Source organism: Schistocerca cancellata, chromosome 9, assembly GCF_023864275.1.
Source record: "Schistocerca cancellata isolate TAMUIC-IGC-003103 chromosome 9, iqSchCanc2.1, whole genome shotgun sequence".
NCBI lineage: Eukaryota > Metazoa > Arthropoda > Insecta > Orthoptera > Acrididae > Schistocerca > Schistocerca cancellata.
The window spans coordinates 262,563,581-262,583,314 of NC_064634.1; the positions used below are offsets into that span (position 1 = coordinate 262,563,581).

The 19,734-nt window shown below is 42.9% G+C and overlaps 1 protein-coding gene across 1 annotated transcript in view; it reads right to left on the reverse strand.

The window, feature by feature from the left end:
- LOC126100669 (sodium-coupled monocarboxylate transporter 1-like) overlaps positions 1-19,734 on the reverse strand; it is a 190,225-nt gene that overhangs the window by 49,815 nt on the left and 120,676 nt on the right. Inside the window, exons 10-11 of the mRNA XM_049911289.1 lie at positions 15,014-15,200; positions 11,930-12,016 (exon numbers count right to left, since the gene is read on the reverse strand). Coding sequence (XP_049767246.1) covers positions 11,930-12,016; positions 15,014-15,200 — 274 coding nt within the window. The remainder of the gene's footprint in view (positions 1-11,929; positions 12,017-15,013; positions 15,201-19,734) is intronic.

Below are 19,734 nucleotides of genomic sequence, written 5' to 3' on the forward strand. Positions count from 1 at the left end.
ACCATCACATTCAGTACAGGCATCACACGTTGCTCTTCTGTAAAATAGCAAAGATCCACATTCTGCCGCTGACGGCACAATCGGTCCTGGTCACCGCCGTGTCATGCCCTGTCGTTGGCGTCGTCGGATGCGGTAAGGAGGGGCAAGTAGTCAGCACGCCACTCTACTGGTCGTTGTCGATTATCTGCCTCTGGAACGGCTACTGCTGCTTACGTAGCGTCATAGGCTGAATGTACCCCGTACCAGTCCTCCTTCCAAAGAGAAATCGCTGGAAGTACCGGAAATCGAACCCGGATCTTCCGCACAGCAATCAATCACACTAACCTCTTAGCTACAGAGGGGGACTGAGACTCATGACACTACATTTATCCCGACAAGAAATGTTTCTTTCGTCAGGAAGTGGTGTCTTGTGCACGAGGATTTAATATCTTTCCACAAAGGAGAGAAAGAAAGGCAGAGAGAGAGAGAAAACGCTTGTAGTTTGTGATACTGTATTTCGCATTGTAGTTCGACTTCTCTGTCAGCTCCTTCAGTTTGTGCGCGGCCTTTTGAAACATCTTGTATAGAGCCAGTCTCAGAGTAGACCTTTGCCTTTGGCGGACGAGTGCCATACCCAATGGAGGCAGACAAGAACGGCTTACGACCCTCCCTCACAGCTCGTACCTTCTCTTTCATTTTCCAGAATTCACAGAAATTCTCTTGTGTAATTCGCGGTATGGGCATTCTTTTAAGAGAATTCATTATGGAAACTATCCACTAGGCCAGGGATGGCGAGCCCTTGTACATTTACTTGCCATTTTTTCCAGATTAATATTTATGCAGACATCGCGTGTCACCAAAGAAATCGTAGAACAAAATTTTTGTATCCCATATAACTCCTTTTTTTCTTGCACTCTTTGTACGTGTTTAGGCATATGATAGTACATGGAAGCATACATATTTTATGATATGATAGTACCTAGAAATTTGGGGTCTACTGATTAACCAAAAAAATTAATACTTCCGTATTAATACACTGCGGCGACAGAGATCATGGGATAGCGATATGAACGTATACAGATGGCGGAACTGTACTGTATACAAGATATGAAAGGGCTGTGCACTGGCGGAGCTGTCATTTGTACTCAGGTGAATCACGTGAATAAGTTTCAGTCGTCATTATGACGGCACGACTGGATTTAACAGATTTAGAACGCTTAATGGTAGTAATAGCTAGATGCATCGGACATTCCATTTCGAAAACCGTTAATGAATTCAGTCTTCCGAGAGCCACAGTGTCAAAAGTGTCAGATGGACTATCAGACCAGTTGTGTGATCGGATTGAAGAGTTCCTAGGTAACAGAACGCAGCATGTCATTCTCAATGGAGAGAAGTCTTCCGAAGTAAGCGTGATTTCAGGTGTGCCGCAGGGGAGTGTCTTAGGACCGTTGCTATTCACAATATACGTAAATGACCTTGTGGATAACATCGGAAGTTCACTTAGGCTTTTTGCGGATGATGCTGTAGTATATCGAGAGGTTGTAACAATGAAAAATTGTACTGAAATGCAGGAGATTCTGCAACGAATTGATGCATGGTGCACGGAATGGCAATTGAATCTCAGTGTAGACAAGTGTAATGTGCTGCGAATACATAGAAAGAAAGATCCATTATCATTTAGCTACAATATAGCTGGTCAGCAACTTGAAGCAGTTAATTCCATAAATTATCTGGGAGTAGGCAATAGGAGTGATTTAAAATGGAATGATCATATAAAGTTGATCTTCGGTAAAGCAGATGCCAGATTGAGATTCATTGGAAGAATCCTAAGGAAATGCAATCCGAAAACAAAGGAGGTAGGTTACAGTACACTTGTTCGCCCACTGCTTGTATATTGCTCACCAGTGTGGGATCCGTACCAGATAGGGTTGATAGAAGAGATAGAGTAGATCCAGCGAAGAACAGCGCGCTTCGTTACAGGATCATTTAGTAAACGCGAAAGCGTTACGGACATGATAGATGAACTCCAGTGGAAAACTCTGCAGGAGAGACGCTCAGTAGCTCGATACGGGCTTTTGTTGAAGTTTCGAGTACATATCTTCACCGATGAGTCAAGCACTATATTACACTCTCCTACGTATATCTCGCGAAGAGACCATGAGGATAAAGTCAGAGAGATTAGAGCCCACACAGAGGCATACCGACAATCTTTCTTTCCACGAACAATACGAGACTGGAATAGAAAGGAGAACCGATAGGTACTCAAAGTACCCTCCGCCATACAACTTCAGGTGGCTTGAATAGTATGGATGTAGATGTAGATGTAGATCTTAATATATGTATGCATCCATGTATAATAAATTTCAATAATTACCTCTCATCACGGACAGTGCTAGGCCGACAGCCTTCACGTAACAACCAAGAGCAGTGGCGATTGCATAGAGTTGTCAGTGCTGACAGATAAGCAATAATGGGTGAAACAGCCGCAGAAATCAATGTCGGACGTACGACGAACGTATCCGTTAGGATGGCAGGCTAAATCTGGCGTTAATGGGCTATTGTAGCAGACGGCCGATTCGAGTGGCCTCCTAATAGCACGACATCCCCTGCAGTGCATCTCCTGGGCTCGTCACCCTTTGGGTTGGACACTAGATGGATGGAAAACAGTGGCCTGGTCGGGTGAGTCCAGATGTAAGTTGTAAAGAGCTTGAGGTAGGGTTCGGCTCTGGAGCAGACCACACGAAACTATGTACCCAAGTTGTCGACAAGGGCTTGGAAGTTGTTGATGGCTCCATAGTAGTGTGACCTGTCCTCTGGTTCAACTGAACCGATCATTGACTGCAAATGCCTATGTTCGTCTACTTGGAGACCATTTGCAGTCATTCATGGACGTTCCCAAACAACGATGGAATTTTTATGGATGACAGTGCACCTTGTTACAGGGTCACTATCGTTCACAACTGGTTTGAAGAACACTCTGGACAATTGGAGCGAATGACTTGGCCAGTCTGATCGTCCGACATGAAACCTACGGAACATTTTGGGACGTAATCGAGAGGTCAGTTCGTGCACAAAGTCCTGCACCGGCAAGATTTTCGCAACTATCGACGCTTGTACAGGCAGCAGGCTCAGTGGTTCTGCAACGGTCTTTTAACGACTTGTTGAGTCTACGCCACATGGAGTTGTTGCACCTCCCGCGGGCAAAAGAAGGTCCGAAGCGACATTAGGGGGTATCCCAAGATTTTTGCCGCCTCAGTGCAGTCTGAAGGTGATTTTGGCTGTTGCAAATTCTGTGCCAAATAATTTATATTAGGAACTTTCAGCAAAATTCAAGCTGAACTGGAGTCATCTGACAAGCGGTTTCTTAGCGAATCTTTAAATTTATTCACTTCAGAAAATAGTGACTCACTGGCATAGACTGGCGAAAATATGCTCAAGATAACAAACTCCAGCATCTTCAGATATCTGTATGAGTCTGTAATTGAATTCCAAGCTTCCGCAAGTTTTAATGTCGGCGTTTTTGCTTATATCGTCCAATAGTCTTTCTAATTCATTTACTTCCAATTATTTTTTTGTTTTGATAAATTTTTGAGTCCATGTTGAATTTAGAGTGGAAATCTGTCAGCTATATTCCAATTCCTTCTATTACATCAAATTAAATTTATGCAAGTTCAGTTTAGCCACTGAAGTCCCATCAGGATACATAATAAAAAAATTTAGTTTCCCTAACAACTCCTTGAATGTATTATCAAACAAAACTCCTTAGTGACTTTTTCGCTCTGTGGCTTTACGAATAAATCCAAATCAATGGTAAATTTTCAAATTTGGAAAATACTTTTAGTTTCTGAGCCGTGGCGCGGCTCTCGGGCGCAAGACGCTATCGGTTACTCCTCTGGTTGAGGTTGGCACTGTGTGCGATCGCCAGCGCCTCCTGTCGGAGCGGGTCCTAACGAGGGAGTGGGTGCGAGTACGGGGTCTGGGCGGACAGCAGGGCAGAACGGACATTGCGGCCGCACTCTGAGGCGACAAGAGAAGAGTTGTGCAGGGCCGAGAAGGGAGCGTTGAGCGAGGCGGCAGTCAGCATCGCTTTCCGGGGGACAGAGAGTTGCGGCAGTCCAGCGAGCAGACACCAGCTCCGGGAGCAGTGCTCCGGTTTGTGGACGTGACGTGGGTCGTATTTTGGCGCAGTATAGTTTGCTTGGTACGCATCTGCTGCTCGCTTTATGCCCACGTGTGTTGTTCTGTCCATATGTGCATTGAAAAGGTTACGCTCCGGCTGGAACAGTGGCTTGTGCTTTACGTTCTGCACCCTGACTCATTTGTTTGCTGCAGGCAGCTGTAATTTCTGAGATTTTTTTGTCGCGATTGTCTTAGCCCGGTGGTGCCTAATATCCGAGAACAAGACAACTAACGTGTGACCTGTTGTTTTGGGTTTTGGAGTCCTGTTTGGGCAACCTAGTTATCACGCACACAAGTGTATTGCTGCCGAGTGAGATTAGTCCTAATCTTGTAGAACTGAGCTTTCAGTGACTGTCTCGTCTGCAAATTAATTAATTTAACCTTTGTGGTTTTTTTGCCGTCAATGGTGAATTTCTTGTCATTCATTTGTGTACGTTTCGCCGTTAATGATAACTGTGAGTAAGATTGGTTCAAATGGCTCTGAGCACTATTGGACTTAACATCTATGGTCGTCAGTCCCCTAGAACTTAGAACTACTTAAACCTAATTAACCTAAGGACAGCACACAACACCCAGTCATCACGAGGCAGAGAAAATCCCTGACCCCGCCGGGAATCGAACCCGGGAACCCGGGCGTGGGAAGCGAGAACGCTACAGCACGCCCACGAGCTGCGGGCTGTGAGTAAGATAGCAAGGTCTTGAAGGGCTTGCGTATCGTGACAGTATTTTTGGCAACTGTTTGATTTCTTGCTTATCGGTCTGGTGAAAACTTATGCCAAGTTTACTAATTTCCGCCTGTGGTCCGGAAGTTGGTTTGAAGGTAAATCCGTTGGCAAATCTATACTGGACCTAACTGTTAACTGATCTTGCGTTGAACTAATTCCATTATTAAATCGTTTCTTGTGTGCTATACATTGTATTACCATAGACAAGGAGACAGGGCACATTCTGTGGTCGAGGGGTAGGCACGTTTGATGCATTGCGCGTGGCGTCTTGTCGCTCGCTATCGTTTCCAGCGTTAGTACGGGCGGCGTGAGGTTTGCTTGCTCGCGGGTGTATGGCCGCTAGTCAGCTGTGCCTGCTCCCGCTTCAGGGTGTGCCGTGTTTCGTAAGGCGTACGCCGACTTTGTCACTGTTACTCCTCTGTTGCTGTCGGTCGCTTACCGAAACGTTAGTCTGTTTTAGCACGGTGGCCAGTGGGCTGTGAAGACGTCAGTTGATGAGCAGCGTTGGGGCGTTCGTCCGCTCTGAGTGGCTTCTGTCGCTTGGACTTGGCAGTTACCTTCTCGCTAAACAGACCAAACTTGTTTATTTGTTGTAAATTCCTAAGTAGTTTGTGAGAAAAGTTATAACTCAGCTTTCTATGATTTTACACAATTCAATAATTTTTGGTAAGGCATTTTCCTATCTATGTTTTATGTAAATGAGAATTCTTTATTGGGGTTATTCACGTGTTGAAGCTTAACGTAAAATTTGTAACTTAGCTTTCATGATTTTACTTAATTTAAGCATTCTTGTAAAGCAGTCCTTTATCTACGTTTTATTGGGTAGTAATTCTTTATTGGTGTTATTCATTGGTTGAAGGTTAACATATGTTTGTAACCAAGTTTATGTCCTTGCTTAATTAAGATTTGTTAAGAGCCTTTATTGCTGGAAGATTATTAAAGCTTGGGTTCTTGTAATTGTGAATACTGTTGTCTATGTTGTGGGCTACCCTTCCACTTCCACAGCCAAGCTGTCCTATCTACCAGTACAGTTTCTGTAGAAGATATCGTTATTACAATCTTTCAGTTCAGCTTAAAAACGTAAATAACAACAAAAAATATTTTGTTTGTGCCTTCAAGCTTTACATTGAAATCTTTGAATTGCTGGCACAAATCCCTAAAAACCATCAGTTTTCCTAGCCGTGTGACATTTATAAACTTAGAACATTGTAAAAAGTTTCCCTTATTTTGTGAATACAGCCTGATTTTTCCGAACAATCCACGTAGCTTTGAACTAAGTTGCCGGAACTCAGCCAGCGGATACCCTTATACATCTGTAAGCCGCTGTGCTCCTGGATTACTTCATCTAACAACTCTTCGTAATTTTCTTTATTAGAAGCTTGCGACGATATAAGGTCCACTATTTTGTGACTTTGGTCATTATATTATGTAGAGCAGCGAAACCACGCCTTGCACGATGTAGTGGATTCTAAGAACAGACAGTCCGATGTGTGCTTGGAACAATCAAATTTTTTACCCACCTTATTAAAAGCTCCATCATTCGTTACCCACGGGATCTCAGATCTATTAAATATTCCTAGATTTCCAGAATGCTTTTGATACCGTTCCTCACAAGCGACTATTAATCAAATTGCGTTCATATGGAGTATCGTCTCAGTTGTTTGACTTGATTCGTGATTTCCTCTCAGAGAGGTCACAGTTCGTAGTGTTAGAGGTTAATCATCGAGTAGAACAGCAGTGATATCTGCCGTTCCGCAAGGTAGTGTCATAGGCCCTCTGCTTTTCCGGATTTACATAAGTGATCTAGGTGATACTCTGAGCACCCCCCTTAGACTATTTGCAGATGCCGCTGTAATTTACCGTCCAGTAAAATCATTAGACGAACAATTCCAATTACAAAATGATCTAGAGAGAATTGATATATTATGCGAAAAGTGACAATTGGCACTAAACAAGGAAAAGTGCGAGGTCATCCACATGGGTACTGAGAGAAATCCGATAAATTTTGGGTATACGATAAATCGCACAAATCTAAGGGCTGTCAATTCGACTAAATACCTAGGAATTACAATTACGAGCAACTTAAATTGGAAAGACCACATATATAATATTGTGGCGAAGGTGAAACAAAGACTGCACTTTGTTGTCAGAACACTTCGAAGATTCGACAAACCCACTAAAGAGCCTACATTACACTTGTCCGTCCTCTGCTGGAATATTGCTGCGCGGTGTGGGATACTTACCAGGTAGGATTGACGGAGTGCAAAGGAGGGCAGTCTATTTCGTGTTATCGCACAATAGGGGTGAGAGTGTCACTGACATAATACGCGAGTTGGGGTGGCAGTCACTGAAACAAAGGCGGTTTCTTTGCGGTGAGATCTATTTACGATATTTCGATCACCAACTTTCTCTCCCGAATGCGAAAATATTTGGTTGACAGCCACCTACGCAGGGAGAAATGATCATCGTAATAGAGTACGAGAAATGAGAGCTCCAACGGAAAGATTCAGGTGTTCCTTTTTCCCACGCACCATCCGAAAGTGGAATGGTTCAAATGGTTGAAATGGCTCTGAGCACTATGGGACGCAACATCTTAGGTCATAAGTCCCCTAGAACTTAGAACTACTCAAACCTAACTAACCTAAGGACATCACACACACCCATGCCCGAGGCAGGATTCGAACCTGCGACCGTAGCAGTCCCGCGGTTCCGGACTGCAGCGCCAGAACCGCTAGACCACCGCGGCCGGCCAGTGTGGAATGGGAGAGAAGTAGTATGAAAATGGTTCGACGAACCCATTGTCAGGCACTTAAGTGTGAGTTGGAGAGTAACCATGTAGATGTAGATGTATAAACAATTTTATTTGGATTCATCTCCTTTCCAGTTAGCGAAATTTTAACTGCCATACAACAATCTATCGCTTTAGTAGTTGCTGCCAACGATATCGTCGTAATCAGTTCTTATTTGATGTCATTTACAACACGATATCGAGCAAACACACGTAAATGGACAGATTTAGTAACGTCTTTACTTTCGCAAGTCAGGCGAAATATAAGGAGAGGGCATATGCCATTCTTTGTTGTTCTCTTATATTTTCAGCAAGTTTTAGTGTCCTTTGTGTTATTGTGTATCTGGATAAAGGAGTATCTTTGATCTGTTCAGTCATCTTGCCTTTATTTTCAGAATGATGGGGCACATGCAAACCACTTTTTCTTCAAACATCCCCCGTTGCCAAAAGGCTTACCATGTCGGGCATTGACGTTTGCAGCCGAAGAACATGTGGGACTTTTTTGACAGAGAGCTTTGTGATTTGTTTTATAGTGCCGTTTTACAGGCGATGTTCTGCGCACAATCTTACCGAAATACACTCCTGGAAATGGAGAAAAGAACACATTGACACCGGTGTGTCAGACCCACCATACTTGCTCCGGACACTGCGAGAGGGCTGTACAAGCAATGATCACACGCACGGCACAGCGGACACACCAGGAACCGCGGTGTTGGCCGTCGAATGGCGCTAGCTGCGCAGCATTTGTGCACCGCCGCCGTCAGTGTCAGACAGTTTGCCGTGGCATACGGAGCTCCATCGCAGTCTTTAACACTGGTAGCATGCCGCGACAGCGTGGACGTGAACCGCATCTGCAGTTGACGGACTTTGAGCGAGGGCGTATAGTGGGCATGCGGGAGGCCGGGTGGACGTACCGCCGAATTGCTCAACACGTGGGGCGTGAGGTCTCCACAGTACATCGATGTTGTCGCCAGTGGTCGGCGGAAGGTGCACGTGCCCGTCGACCTGGGACCGGGCCGCAGCGACGCACGGATGCACGCCAAGACCGTAGGATCCTACGCAGTGCCGTAGGGGACCGCACCGCCACTTCCCAGCAAATTAGGGACACTGTTGCTCCTGGGGTATCGGCGAGGACCATTCGCAACCGTCTCCATGAAGCTGGGCTACGGTCCCGCACACCGTTAGGCCGTCTTCCGCTCACGCCCCAACATCGTGCAGCCCGCCTCCAGTGGTGTCGCGACAGGCGTGAATGGAGGGACGAATGGAGACGTGTCGTCTTCAGCGATGAGAGTCGCTTCTGCCTTGGTGCCAATGATGGTCGTATGCGTGTTTGGCGCCGTGCAGGTGAGCGCCACAATCAGGACTGCATATGACCGAGGCACACAGTGCCAACACCCGGCATCATGGTGTGGGGAGCGATCTCCTACACTGGCCGTACACCACTGGTGATCGTCGAGGGGACACTGAATAGTGCACGGTACATCCAAACCGTCATCGAACCCATTGTTCTACCATTCCTAGACCGGCAAGGGAACTTGCTGTTCCAACAGGACAATGCACGTCCGCACGTATCCCGTGCCACCCAACGTGCTCTAGAAGGTGTAAGTCAACTACCCTGGCCAGCACGATCTCCGGATCTGTCCCCCATTGAGCATGTTTGGGACTGGATGAAGCGTCGTCTCACGCGGTCTGCACGTCCAGCACGAACGCTGGTCCAACTGAGGCGCCAGGTGGAAATGGCATGGCAAGCCGTTCCACAGGACTACATCCAGCATCTCTACGATCGTCTCCATGGGAGAATAGCAGCCTGCATTGCTGCGAAAGGTGGATATACACTGTACTAGTGCCGACATTGTGCATGCTCTGTTGCCTGTGTCTATGTGCCTGTGGTTCTGTCAGTGTGATCATGTGATGTATCTGACCCCAGAAATGTGTCAATAAAGTTTCCCCTTCCTGGGACAATGAATTCACGGTGTTCTTATTTCAATTTCCAGGAGTGTATAAAACACATGAACGTTTATTAATCATTCCATATTCCTCAGTCCACCAAGCTACGATTCTCTGTTACATTTATTTTGCACTTTTTGTTTATTTGCTGTACTAGCCTTGTTGAATAATACTCACAAATTTAATTCCATCAAACGACATAAGCGCACAAAAACGAATAGGTGTGCACTGTTTCCACTGCAACAATTTGTCACAGCGATACTTGTCAGTAGAGGTTGAAAGTCGTTACTGGAACAATTGCCATCCTATGCTATCTACCTATGATAGTATGGTGTATTGTTACTCATGCATTTGAGAACACTATCACTCACAATAAGTGGTCCCGAGCGAAAACCTGTCATTTAAAACTTCTACGAGGCCTCGGTACCGACAGTCCGTTCACGATGAATTTTGGTCCCATGGCTTCAAATGCAGACGTATATGTTAGTTGTTTCGATTAGGTAAGTGAACTTAAATTCCTGATTTAATGCCGTGCCCAAACTATTCGTCTGCACGCCAGAAATGGCACGCCATTGATTCACTAACATTGCCTTAGGCTATGGCTGAGCTATATCTCCGCAGCAACCTTCTTTTTCCCAGAGTACTAGTCCCTTAAGGTACACAAGGGAGCGTCTGTCCGGGAGGTACTACTCAGTTCAGCCCTACAATGTGTTTGAACGTTTTATACGCCGGGGAAAACTCAAGTTCCACAGTTTCTTTGAAGTTTGGAAGAGAAGAGATAAGGAAGTGGTGTGTGTCAAGTTTTGAGGAAGGGTAGTGAGAATTGCTTAGATATCTCAGTTTTTAGAGCACTTTCCTGCGGAAGATGAAGATCTCACGTCCCCTCTTGCTCCGGGACACAGTTTTAATTTTCCATTTTGTATCTCTGGAGAAATGGCAGTGGTGTACTAGGGACATAAAAGCACTAAACAGAACAGCAGACATCACTTATCTTTAACAGAAACTACACGTGGACATCAGATTTTTATACAAGAAACACATAAATAACATAGATAGTACATAAAATGAAGCATACTGCCAGTTAAAGGCTCACAATACCTACATATAAAAGGAAATGTCCCGACTGACTGACTCACGGTCTCATCATCGGCCAGGCCAGACCACAAAGTACACAAACTTGAAATTTGCGGAGGGTTTTGATTTTATACTATAGAAGTTGTTGAAGGAGGTATCGTTCGAAATTCCGTAGCCAAGGGGGTGAAATAGGGGATGAAAGGCTATTTAAAAATACGTCTTTGCTGAAGCATTTTCGAAGCTAGCACTACGAAAATTGCTACTTGGTTTCTCAGTCAGAAATAAGAAAAATCGTATTTCAGCATTTATGGAAATTCAGTCACTAACGGAGTAGAATAGTGTGTGAAAGATTTCTTGAAAGAACTAGTTAGGCGTTCTTAAAGCTACATATATAAAGGTTGGTATTTGACTTCTCTCCTGTAAATAAAAGAAAATAAATAAAAAATACGAGTTGCAGTGGCTTTGAAAATTCAACGCCCTAAGAGTGTGAAAAAGGAAATGAAAAATTTTATGAAATTATTTCATTATCAAAGCTTTTTCCAAGCTAAATATATGAAAAATTTTATTTGGATTCTCTTTTAGAAATAAAAAATACGTGTTTCAAAGTTTTTGGAAATTAAACCCCTAAGAGTGTGAAATATGGGGTGAAAATTTTTAAGGAAATATTTCGTTCCTTTAAAAAAATTTTGACGCTAAATCTATGAAAAGTGGTAGATATAAAGAAATATGTGTTAGGGGATAAAAGTTTCTATGGAAAGGTCACCACAAGAACACAAAAGGTAATTTTAACAAAAACCATGGAATCTAGCAACCAGAATCAGCTATTGTCGAGAACTACGCGTGGAAAGTACCTTGCTTCTACGGCCTAAATTAGCACGAAAAGCTTAGAAGGTGTTGAAATTTGTGAACAATGCAAAAATTCGATTTAAGAAGAACACAAAACCCTGTACAGACCACACGAGTACAGTCTATGAGAGTGAAGTAGCGTGTGATACTCTAGTATAATATATACTGAGTACAGTTATGATAAAAGACTCTTGCACCCGATAACGCACTTAGTTTTGAAAGATTTATATTAAGTGTACGTTAGTATTTGTAATACAAAATGCATTTAATCAAAGGCACGTTCGAATAAATATACAACTTGACACTACATTCAAAGGAAAGTGAAGAACGCATTGTCTTCCCGAATCACTGCAGTTGTACGTCTGCCACTAATCCCGAAGGAGGTACTCACCCAAGTGTTGACCCAGGGCAAAAACATGCCGGCGGAGAAGACACCCAGCACTGGACCGTTGGTCATCGAAGACAGCGACATAGACAACTGGAACAGCAGGCAGAATGTCACTCATTGCAAATTACTCGTAAATGTGCCATAAGGACAAATAAAAGTCTTTATAACAAGGAATAGTTCCCACATAAAATTTGAGATTCATTTGTCAACTTAATGCGCAGGACACTTACGATCCATCTGATTCTTAATTTGATCTGATAGTAGTAAATAAAATTACTGACGCATAACGTAACCTGCTACTGAAAATTACAGTTACTTATTCTTTCATGCTGCACGTTGCGTTCCTTCCTCGAACTACCCCCGCCGCCTCTTTCCCCAATTTTTCGACAAAATCCGTGATCATCGCACAAGAACAAACGACCACAAAACTATAAAAAGTCTATATAGCTGTCAAGGCAGACAAAGCAATGGATATTATTGCGTAGCGATAACAGCTGACTTTTTTAATAACAAGGCATAAATGAACTCCGGAATGACGAAACACGAGATATCCGAACGGAACTTCAGAAGACGCGATACCTTTCTAACCATAGATGATATCCAAAATGTTAAAATCTTTTATCGGTACTTTGATAATGTATACATTAGACACGAGTCCAGAAGCATATACTGCATTGTGGAGCTTGTATCAGTTACGATTAAGGTTCAACGAGGAGAAGCACGTTTACTAGTAAGTACTATCAATATGTGCGAGAGCTTCACGAACATACTCATTGACCTTCCGTGGAAGACGCTGCAGGAAAGGCTTTGTGAATCAAGGAAAGGTTTCCTGTGAAAATTGTGAGACCGCACTCTCCAAACTAACCCCTTACTGCCTCCCAACTTGTTTTTGCGAAATAACTAAGACGAAAAATAAGAAAAATCCGAAGATACCGACAGTAGTTCTTCTATTCACCATCTGAGAACAGAATAGGAAAGGCCGGAAACCATAATGGTACTACAACTACTTGCCGCCACACATTGTAAGACAGCTTACGGCGTGTATGTGCAACTGTAGATTTCTACATTTCAGGAGAAGTTATTGGTGAATGTGGGAATGAAGATGCTCTCGTTAGCTGTGAACCATCAAATCACGGTGTCTTGTTAACCGTTTTCTATAACTGCCCACTCAGTAGCATCTTACACACATTTCCTGGGTAGAAGCTTTCAGAGTAGTTTTCGCAGCTCCAGCAAGTTTTGTTGTTATTCGTTGTTCAGAAACTCGTGAGAGTTGCACTGGTCGAGCATTTCGAAACAGAGTGTGCCCAAAAGCAACATACGTTCGGTTCATACAAATCAGTTTTATCTGTCTGCCATTACTACACAGTTTTGCTGTTATAATATGTCGGTCACGGTTGTATATAAGAATTACTACATACGAAAATTTCACAAAGATACTTCATAAAATGATAAGTTAGCTCCACAACGCTCGTGTCTGCATACAACACAAAAAAGTATGATATAATTTTCTTATATACGGCTTTATTTAAGCAAGTTTCATGACTAAAATTGTTAAACTGTGCATCGCAGAAACACACAGACGTCTTTTTTTGATGACGAACAGGAATAAGCCGCTTTGCATTTGCTGACCTGTTCGACATACGTGCTGTTTCAAGCAGTAGCTAAATTTTTGAACGTTTAATGCTACGTAAACAAGTAGTTTAGCAAGTGGGTTACACTTGCAGATAGACGACGCACTAAAAGGAAGGGGCTGCTCAGTAAATTCCGAAACCCGATCTTCGCCGAGGACGTAGAGCGTATATTACTACCACCAACTTTCAAATCGCACAATGATCACCTTCCAAAGGTAAGGGAAATTAGAGCTCGTATTGAGGCGATCAGACAGTCGTTTTTCCCTCGTGCGTTCTGCGATTGGAACTGATGGGGGCAAATATGACTTTGGCGCGAATTGTGCCCTCAACCACACACCGTTTGTTGGCTCGCGGAGTGTTTATGTAGATGTAGACTTAAATCCTGTAAAATGCTCGGTAAATGATTCTTATCAGAATTTTCCCACAAAATACTAACGCTAACGATTTCCTAAGTAAGAAAATGAAAACAGCAAACATGATCTGACGAAGCATTGAGTTCCATGCAGACTACATTTTACATAGAATTAACCCCCTGAAGGAAAGGGAATGGACTGACATAAGGTATTTTATTAGTTTACAAGTACTTTGTCTATTAAGTAAGTGATATTACGATATCAACTTGGAATGTACAACGTCTCTACAAGAATTGATGTAACAGTGGTAACCATTCCACACACCTTAAAGAGGCCAAAGGACATATAAATTGGACAACAGCTAATTTAGATACTTGTGGTTTTGTCTGAAGTATCAGGTTAGCCTTTTTTCACATTATGCGAGACGTCGTGCGCACCGACAGCAAAAAGACGCGTTTAACGCTCGATATGTCGAGGGTGCATTTCAGGCTGGAGGTAGTTCTGTGACCGTGAAGAAGAATGAGGATGGTTATTTCAGCATTCTTGGTCACCAAGTGCTGCTCTTCCTTCAACATCATCCCGTCTTCCAGATGACAACAGCCGGTTTTGCAAGGACTGCACACATACAGTACACTTCTGATATGACGATCGCTCATGTACCCTATTCCCCCTCGACTGCCCAGGTGAATCTCTCGATCTAAATCCTATATAAAATTCCTGGGACTTATTCTAAATGCAGATGAAACGTAGCAATCCACATCCCTGCAACATGGTAGCAGTACGGGATCGAGTCATCAATACCGACTTCAGCTGGATGAAACACAACTGAAGAAACTTCGACCTCAATTCCTCGGCAACGCTAGTAGCGTGATGTCGTCTGTGAGCTGAGTAGCCAGTATGCTTATTTACCAGTTTGAGAAAGGCCCTTACAGAATTCCTGTAAACGTTAAGTCAAGAAACGGGATTTCCGACAATTCTTTCTACATAGATTGCTTTATGCGACGTCACAGTGGACGAAATGTTGATTACCACAAACAGAGTACGTCTCACAGCGGGACTCCTGAAGCAGGGGACCTCAATTGGGTCAACAGGGATAGACTGACCTGCAGTACCGTGCCGAGCTTCTCGACCACAAAGACGAGCGACGTGCACAGGATGCCGAAGATCACCACGACGCTCTTGAGCAGGATGTCGGTCTGGCGCTCGGAGAGCGCGTCCTGCCCGTAGAACGTCTTGAAGAAGTCCTCCAGCACCACCGCCGAGATAGAGTTGAGCGCGGTCGACATGGAGCTGCCAAAATGAGCGCAATGAGAAGCTACAGATCTCAACTTTTGCGTAAAATGTGGTCTCTGTGATGCACTCAATTAGCAAAACTACGAAAATTTTTTGCTCATGACCACTGCAATGAAACATACATTCAATACATGAGACTTTGCCAACATCACTGTTGTTCACACATATACATTTAAACGTAGAAATACATGGCTTATACTTTTTTCTGTGACCTGTTTGGCACGACAAACATATAAAATACACAAAATTTTCGGTTTTAACCTACGTTTATTCCTAAGGAAATGTTGGATCCAGGTATCTTGTTCCAAGTGTATGAACCGTGATTTTTAAAGCAATGTTACCCGATCTTTCGACAGTTCGATGTCCTTCGTCGTTTCCTTGTGCTATTCTTTAAATCTCTGCCGTACTACAACCACAAAAACTTCCTTTCTTTCTTAATATTTCCTCTGATAATCTTTCCCTATTATTTTCGCTATTCCCTGACCAATCAAAACATCTCAACCTTTGGTGAGATTTGTTGGATTTTAGTCACATTCGACAAGGACGAAATGGGTAAACTATATGAGATAATGTTAGTTGATTGACATTTCACAAATTTATGTTGATCACTATATCTGTTACTATTGGGTACAACTAGTGTAATCTTCAAATTGTAAAGTTAATTCACTGAGGATGGAGATCGAATTGTTCTTTTCGTGTTTATTTATTTACACTATTTTTTTAAAATTAATATCATATCTTTTTTGAGTCATCGGTCTTCCAACTGGTTTGATGCGGCCAGCCACTAATTCCTCTCCTGTGCCAACCTTCTAATCTCAGAGTAGCTATTGCATCTTACGTCCACAATTATTTGCTGTATGCATTCCAATACCTGTCTCTCTCTGCAGGTTTTACCTTCTACAGCTCCACCTATTACCATAAAAGTTATCCCCTGATGCCGATGTCATATCATCCTGTCCCTTCATCCCGTCAGGGTTTTCCTTACGTTCATTTCCTCGCCGATTCTGCGAAGAACGTCCTCATTCCTTTCCTTAACTGTTCACCTGATTTTCAACATTCTTCAGTAGCACCACGTCTCAGAGGTAAAGATTCTCTTCGGCTCTAGTTTTTCAAACCTACATTCTCAGAAATTTCTTCCTCAAGTTAAGACATATTACGTCCCCCATACTCCGTCTGTCATCGGTTATTTTGCTGCCTATTTAGCAGACTTCCTTAACTTCTTCTAATTCGTGATCCTTGATTGTAATGTTAAGTTTTTCGCTGTTCTCATTTCTCCTACTTCTCATTACTTTCCTCTTACTCAGATTTACTTTCAATCCACATTCTGTACTCATTAGACTGTTTATTCCATTCAACACATCATATAGTTCTTCTTCACTGTCACTGAGGATAGCAATGTCATCGGCAAATCTTATCATTAATATCATTACACCTTAAATTTTAATTCCACTCTTGAAGCTTTCTTTTATACCCATCATTGCTTCTTTGATTTATAGGTTGAACAATAGCGGCAAAAGACTACATCTTTTTCTTATACCCTTTTTAATCGGAGCACTTCGTTCTTGGTCTTCCAGTCTCATTGTTCCCTCATGGTTTTTATACGCATTGTATATTACCCATATTTGCTTACAGCTTGCCCCTATTTTTCTCAGGATTTGGAACATATTGCACTACCATTTTATGTTGTCTAACGCTTTTTCTGAGTCGACAAACCCCATGAACGTGTCTTGATGTTTCTTCAGTCTGGCTTCTACCATCAACCTGAAAGCCAGAAATGACTCCCACCCTTCCTAAGGCCACACTGATCGTTATCTAATAGATCTTTAATTTTCTTCTCCGTTGTCCGATATATTATACTTGTCAGCAACATGTAGGAATGAACTGTTAAGCTGATTCTGCGATAATTCTTGCACTTATCGGCTCTTGTTACCGCCGGAATTCTGTGGAAGACGCTTTTCCTAAATTCAGTCTCATTCATTCTACACACCAATGTGATCAATCGTGTTATTCGATGTTAAGTCTTTACAGTCTCTTTTAAATTCTGTCGGCCCCTGTTTCTTCTTCTATAACATCAGACGAATCTTCTCCCTCATACAGGCCTTCAATATACTCTTTCCACCTATCTCCTGCATTTAAGAGTATAATTCTCATTGGAATCTTAATGTTACCGCCCTGGCTTTTAATTTCTTTCCTGAATACTGAGTCCGTCATTCTGAAAATCATTTCTCTTTCAATTTCTTCACGTTTTTCATGCAGCCATTTTGGCTTAGGTTTCCTGCACTTCATATTTATTTGTTCCTAAGTGACTTGTACTGCTGTATTTCTGAATTTTCCTGAACATTTTTGTACTTCCGTTTTGGTAACGATGTAATAAGCAAGTAGTTGCATAAAATAAATTAAACTTATTTATCGATTTCGGGCTTTACAGCCCTTTTTCGGAAGGTTATACATATCACATTATTTGTGTCAATAATGTGATAGATACAGCAAAATGCGGCATCGCAAATAATTTGCATTCGCAAATAATGCGATAGATACGCCCTTCCGAAGAAGGGTACTGAGTGCCGAAAACCGATAAAAAAATTAAAATTCCTTTATGCAACTGGTTGCTTATTATTTCGTTATATCAACTACAGACGCTGAGGATGGACAAAATAGTAAACTGCCTTCTTTTGTCGATCATCTGAAGTATTTCATCTCTTACACATGGTTTCGCTGCACTTGCTTCCTTGTACCTATTTTTCGTTCCAACTTCTGTGACTGCCATCTTTAGAGATGTCCATTTCTCTTCAACTGTAATGTCAGCTATTCATTATCCCAATGTCTATAGCCTCAGAGAACTTCAAGCCTATGTCTTCATTCTTCAGTACTTTCGTATCCAATTTCTGTGCCCACTGATTCTTCCTGAATAGTCTCTGAAACTTCCGCCTACTCTTCATCGTCGATAATTTGTGATCTGAGTCTATACCTACTCCTGGGTACGCCTTAGCATCCAATGTCTTATATCAGGATCTCTGCCTGATCATGAAGTAAGTTAACTGAAACCTCTCTGTATCTCTTAGCCGTTTCCAAGTGTATCTCTTCCTGTTGTGATTCTTCACAACTGCTAACTGATGTTTATTGCCGACCTCAAATAGTCTTTCTCCTCTCTCGTTTTTACCATTCTTCTCCCGTAAACCTTTCTTCAATTCCCTCCCCTCCAACCGCATTCCAGTCACCTATGACTATTAGATTTTCATCTTGACGTACTGAATTACCCGTTCAATATCCTCACACATATTTTCTATCTCTTCATCCTCTGCTTGCGCCGTCGTCATGTGTACCTGAACTAATGTTGTTGGAGTTGATCTGCTGTCCTTTTTGATGAAAACTTACCTACTACTGAACTATTAACAGTAACACCTCTCTGCCCTACCTTTCTATTCATGAAGACTCCTAGTCCCATTACACAGTTGTTTACAGGTGTTGATATTACCCTATACTGGCCCGACCATAAATCCTTGGCTTCCCTCCATACTTTACTAATCCCCACTAAATCTAGGTTTAGCCTAAACATTTTCGTTTGCAGATTTTCTGGCTTCCCTGCCACATTCAAAGTTCAGACATTCCACACCTCGACTCGTAGGACGTTATCCTTCCTTTGATTATACAATATTTGTCAAGGTCACTTCACCCTTGGTTGACCCCTCCCGGAGATCCGAATAGGGGACTGGACCGGAACCTTTTACCAATGGAGAGATCATCATAACACATTTTTCAATTAATGCAGTGGTTTTCATTGTCTTTTGCATGCTCATGCCGTTGATAATTGGTGATTGTTTCTTCTTTAGGGGCAGTTTCGCATCTCAAGGACAAAAGAGTGCCCTGAACCTACATGTGCTCCCCAAACCTCTTTGACAAGGCCGTTGGCTGAATGAAGGTGACATCTTACGCCGGAGGTCTTCAGCCGCACTGCCGACGGTTTGTATTTAAAATTTAAGCGGTGGAGGATTTTAAAAAAAACGTGACCGAGTATGTTCACTACCCGTAGACCACATTTATGGTACCAGAAGTACAATGATGAGCCAGAACATTATGACCATCTTCCTAACTGCCGACATCGCTTTGGAATGGATAACGGCGGCGAAGTTAGGTGGCTTGGAAGCAATGAATCCCTGGTAGGTCGCTGCAGGGAGCCGGCACCACATCTGCACATACAAGTCACCTAATTGCGGTAAATTCTGGGGAAGAGGGCATTCTTTCTGATGGAATGTTCAATCACATCCTAGATGTTTTCGATCGGCTTCACATCTGGCGAGAAGGAGGGCTAGCAAATCAATTGAAACTACTCACTGTGTTCCTCGGACCACTCCATCACTGTCATGGCCTTGTGACATGGCGCACTATTTTGTTGAAAAATGCCACTGCCATCGGGAAACATTATCGTCATGAAGGGTTGTACGTGACCTGCAATCAGTGTACGATACTCCTTGGCGATCATGATGCCTTGCACGAACTCCACTATAGCCATGGATGCCCATGTGAATGTTCC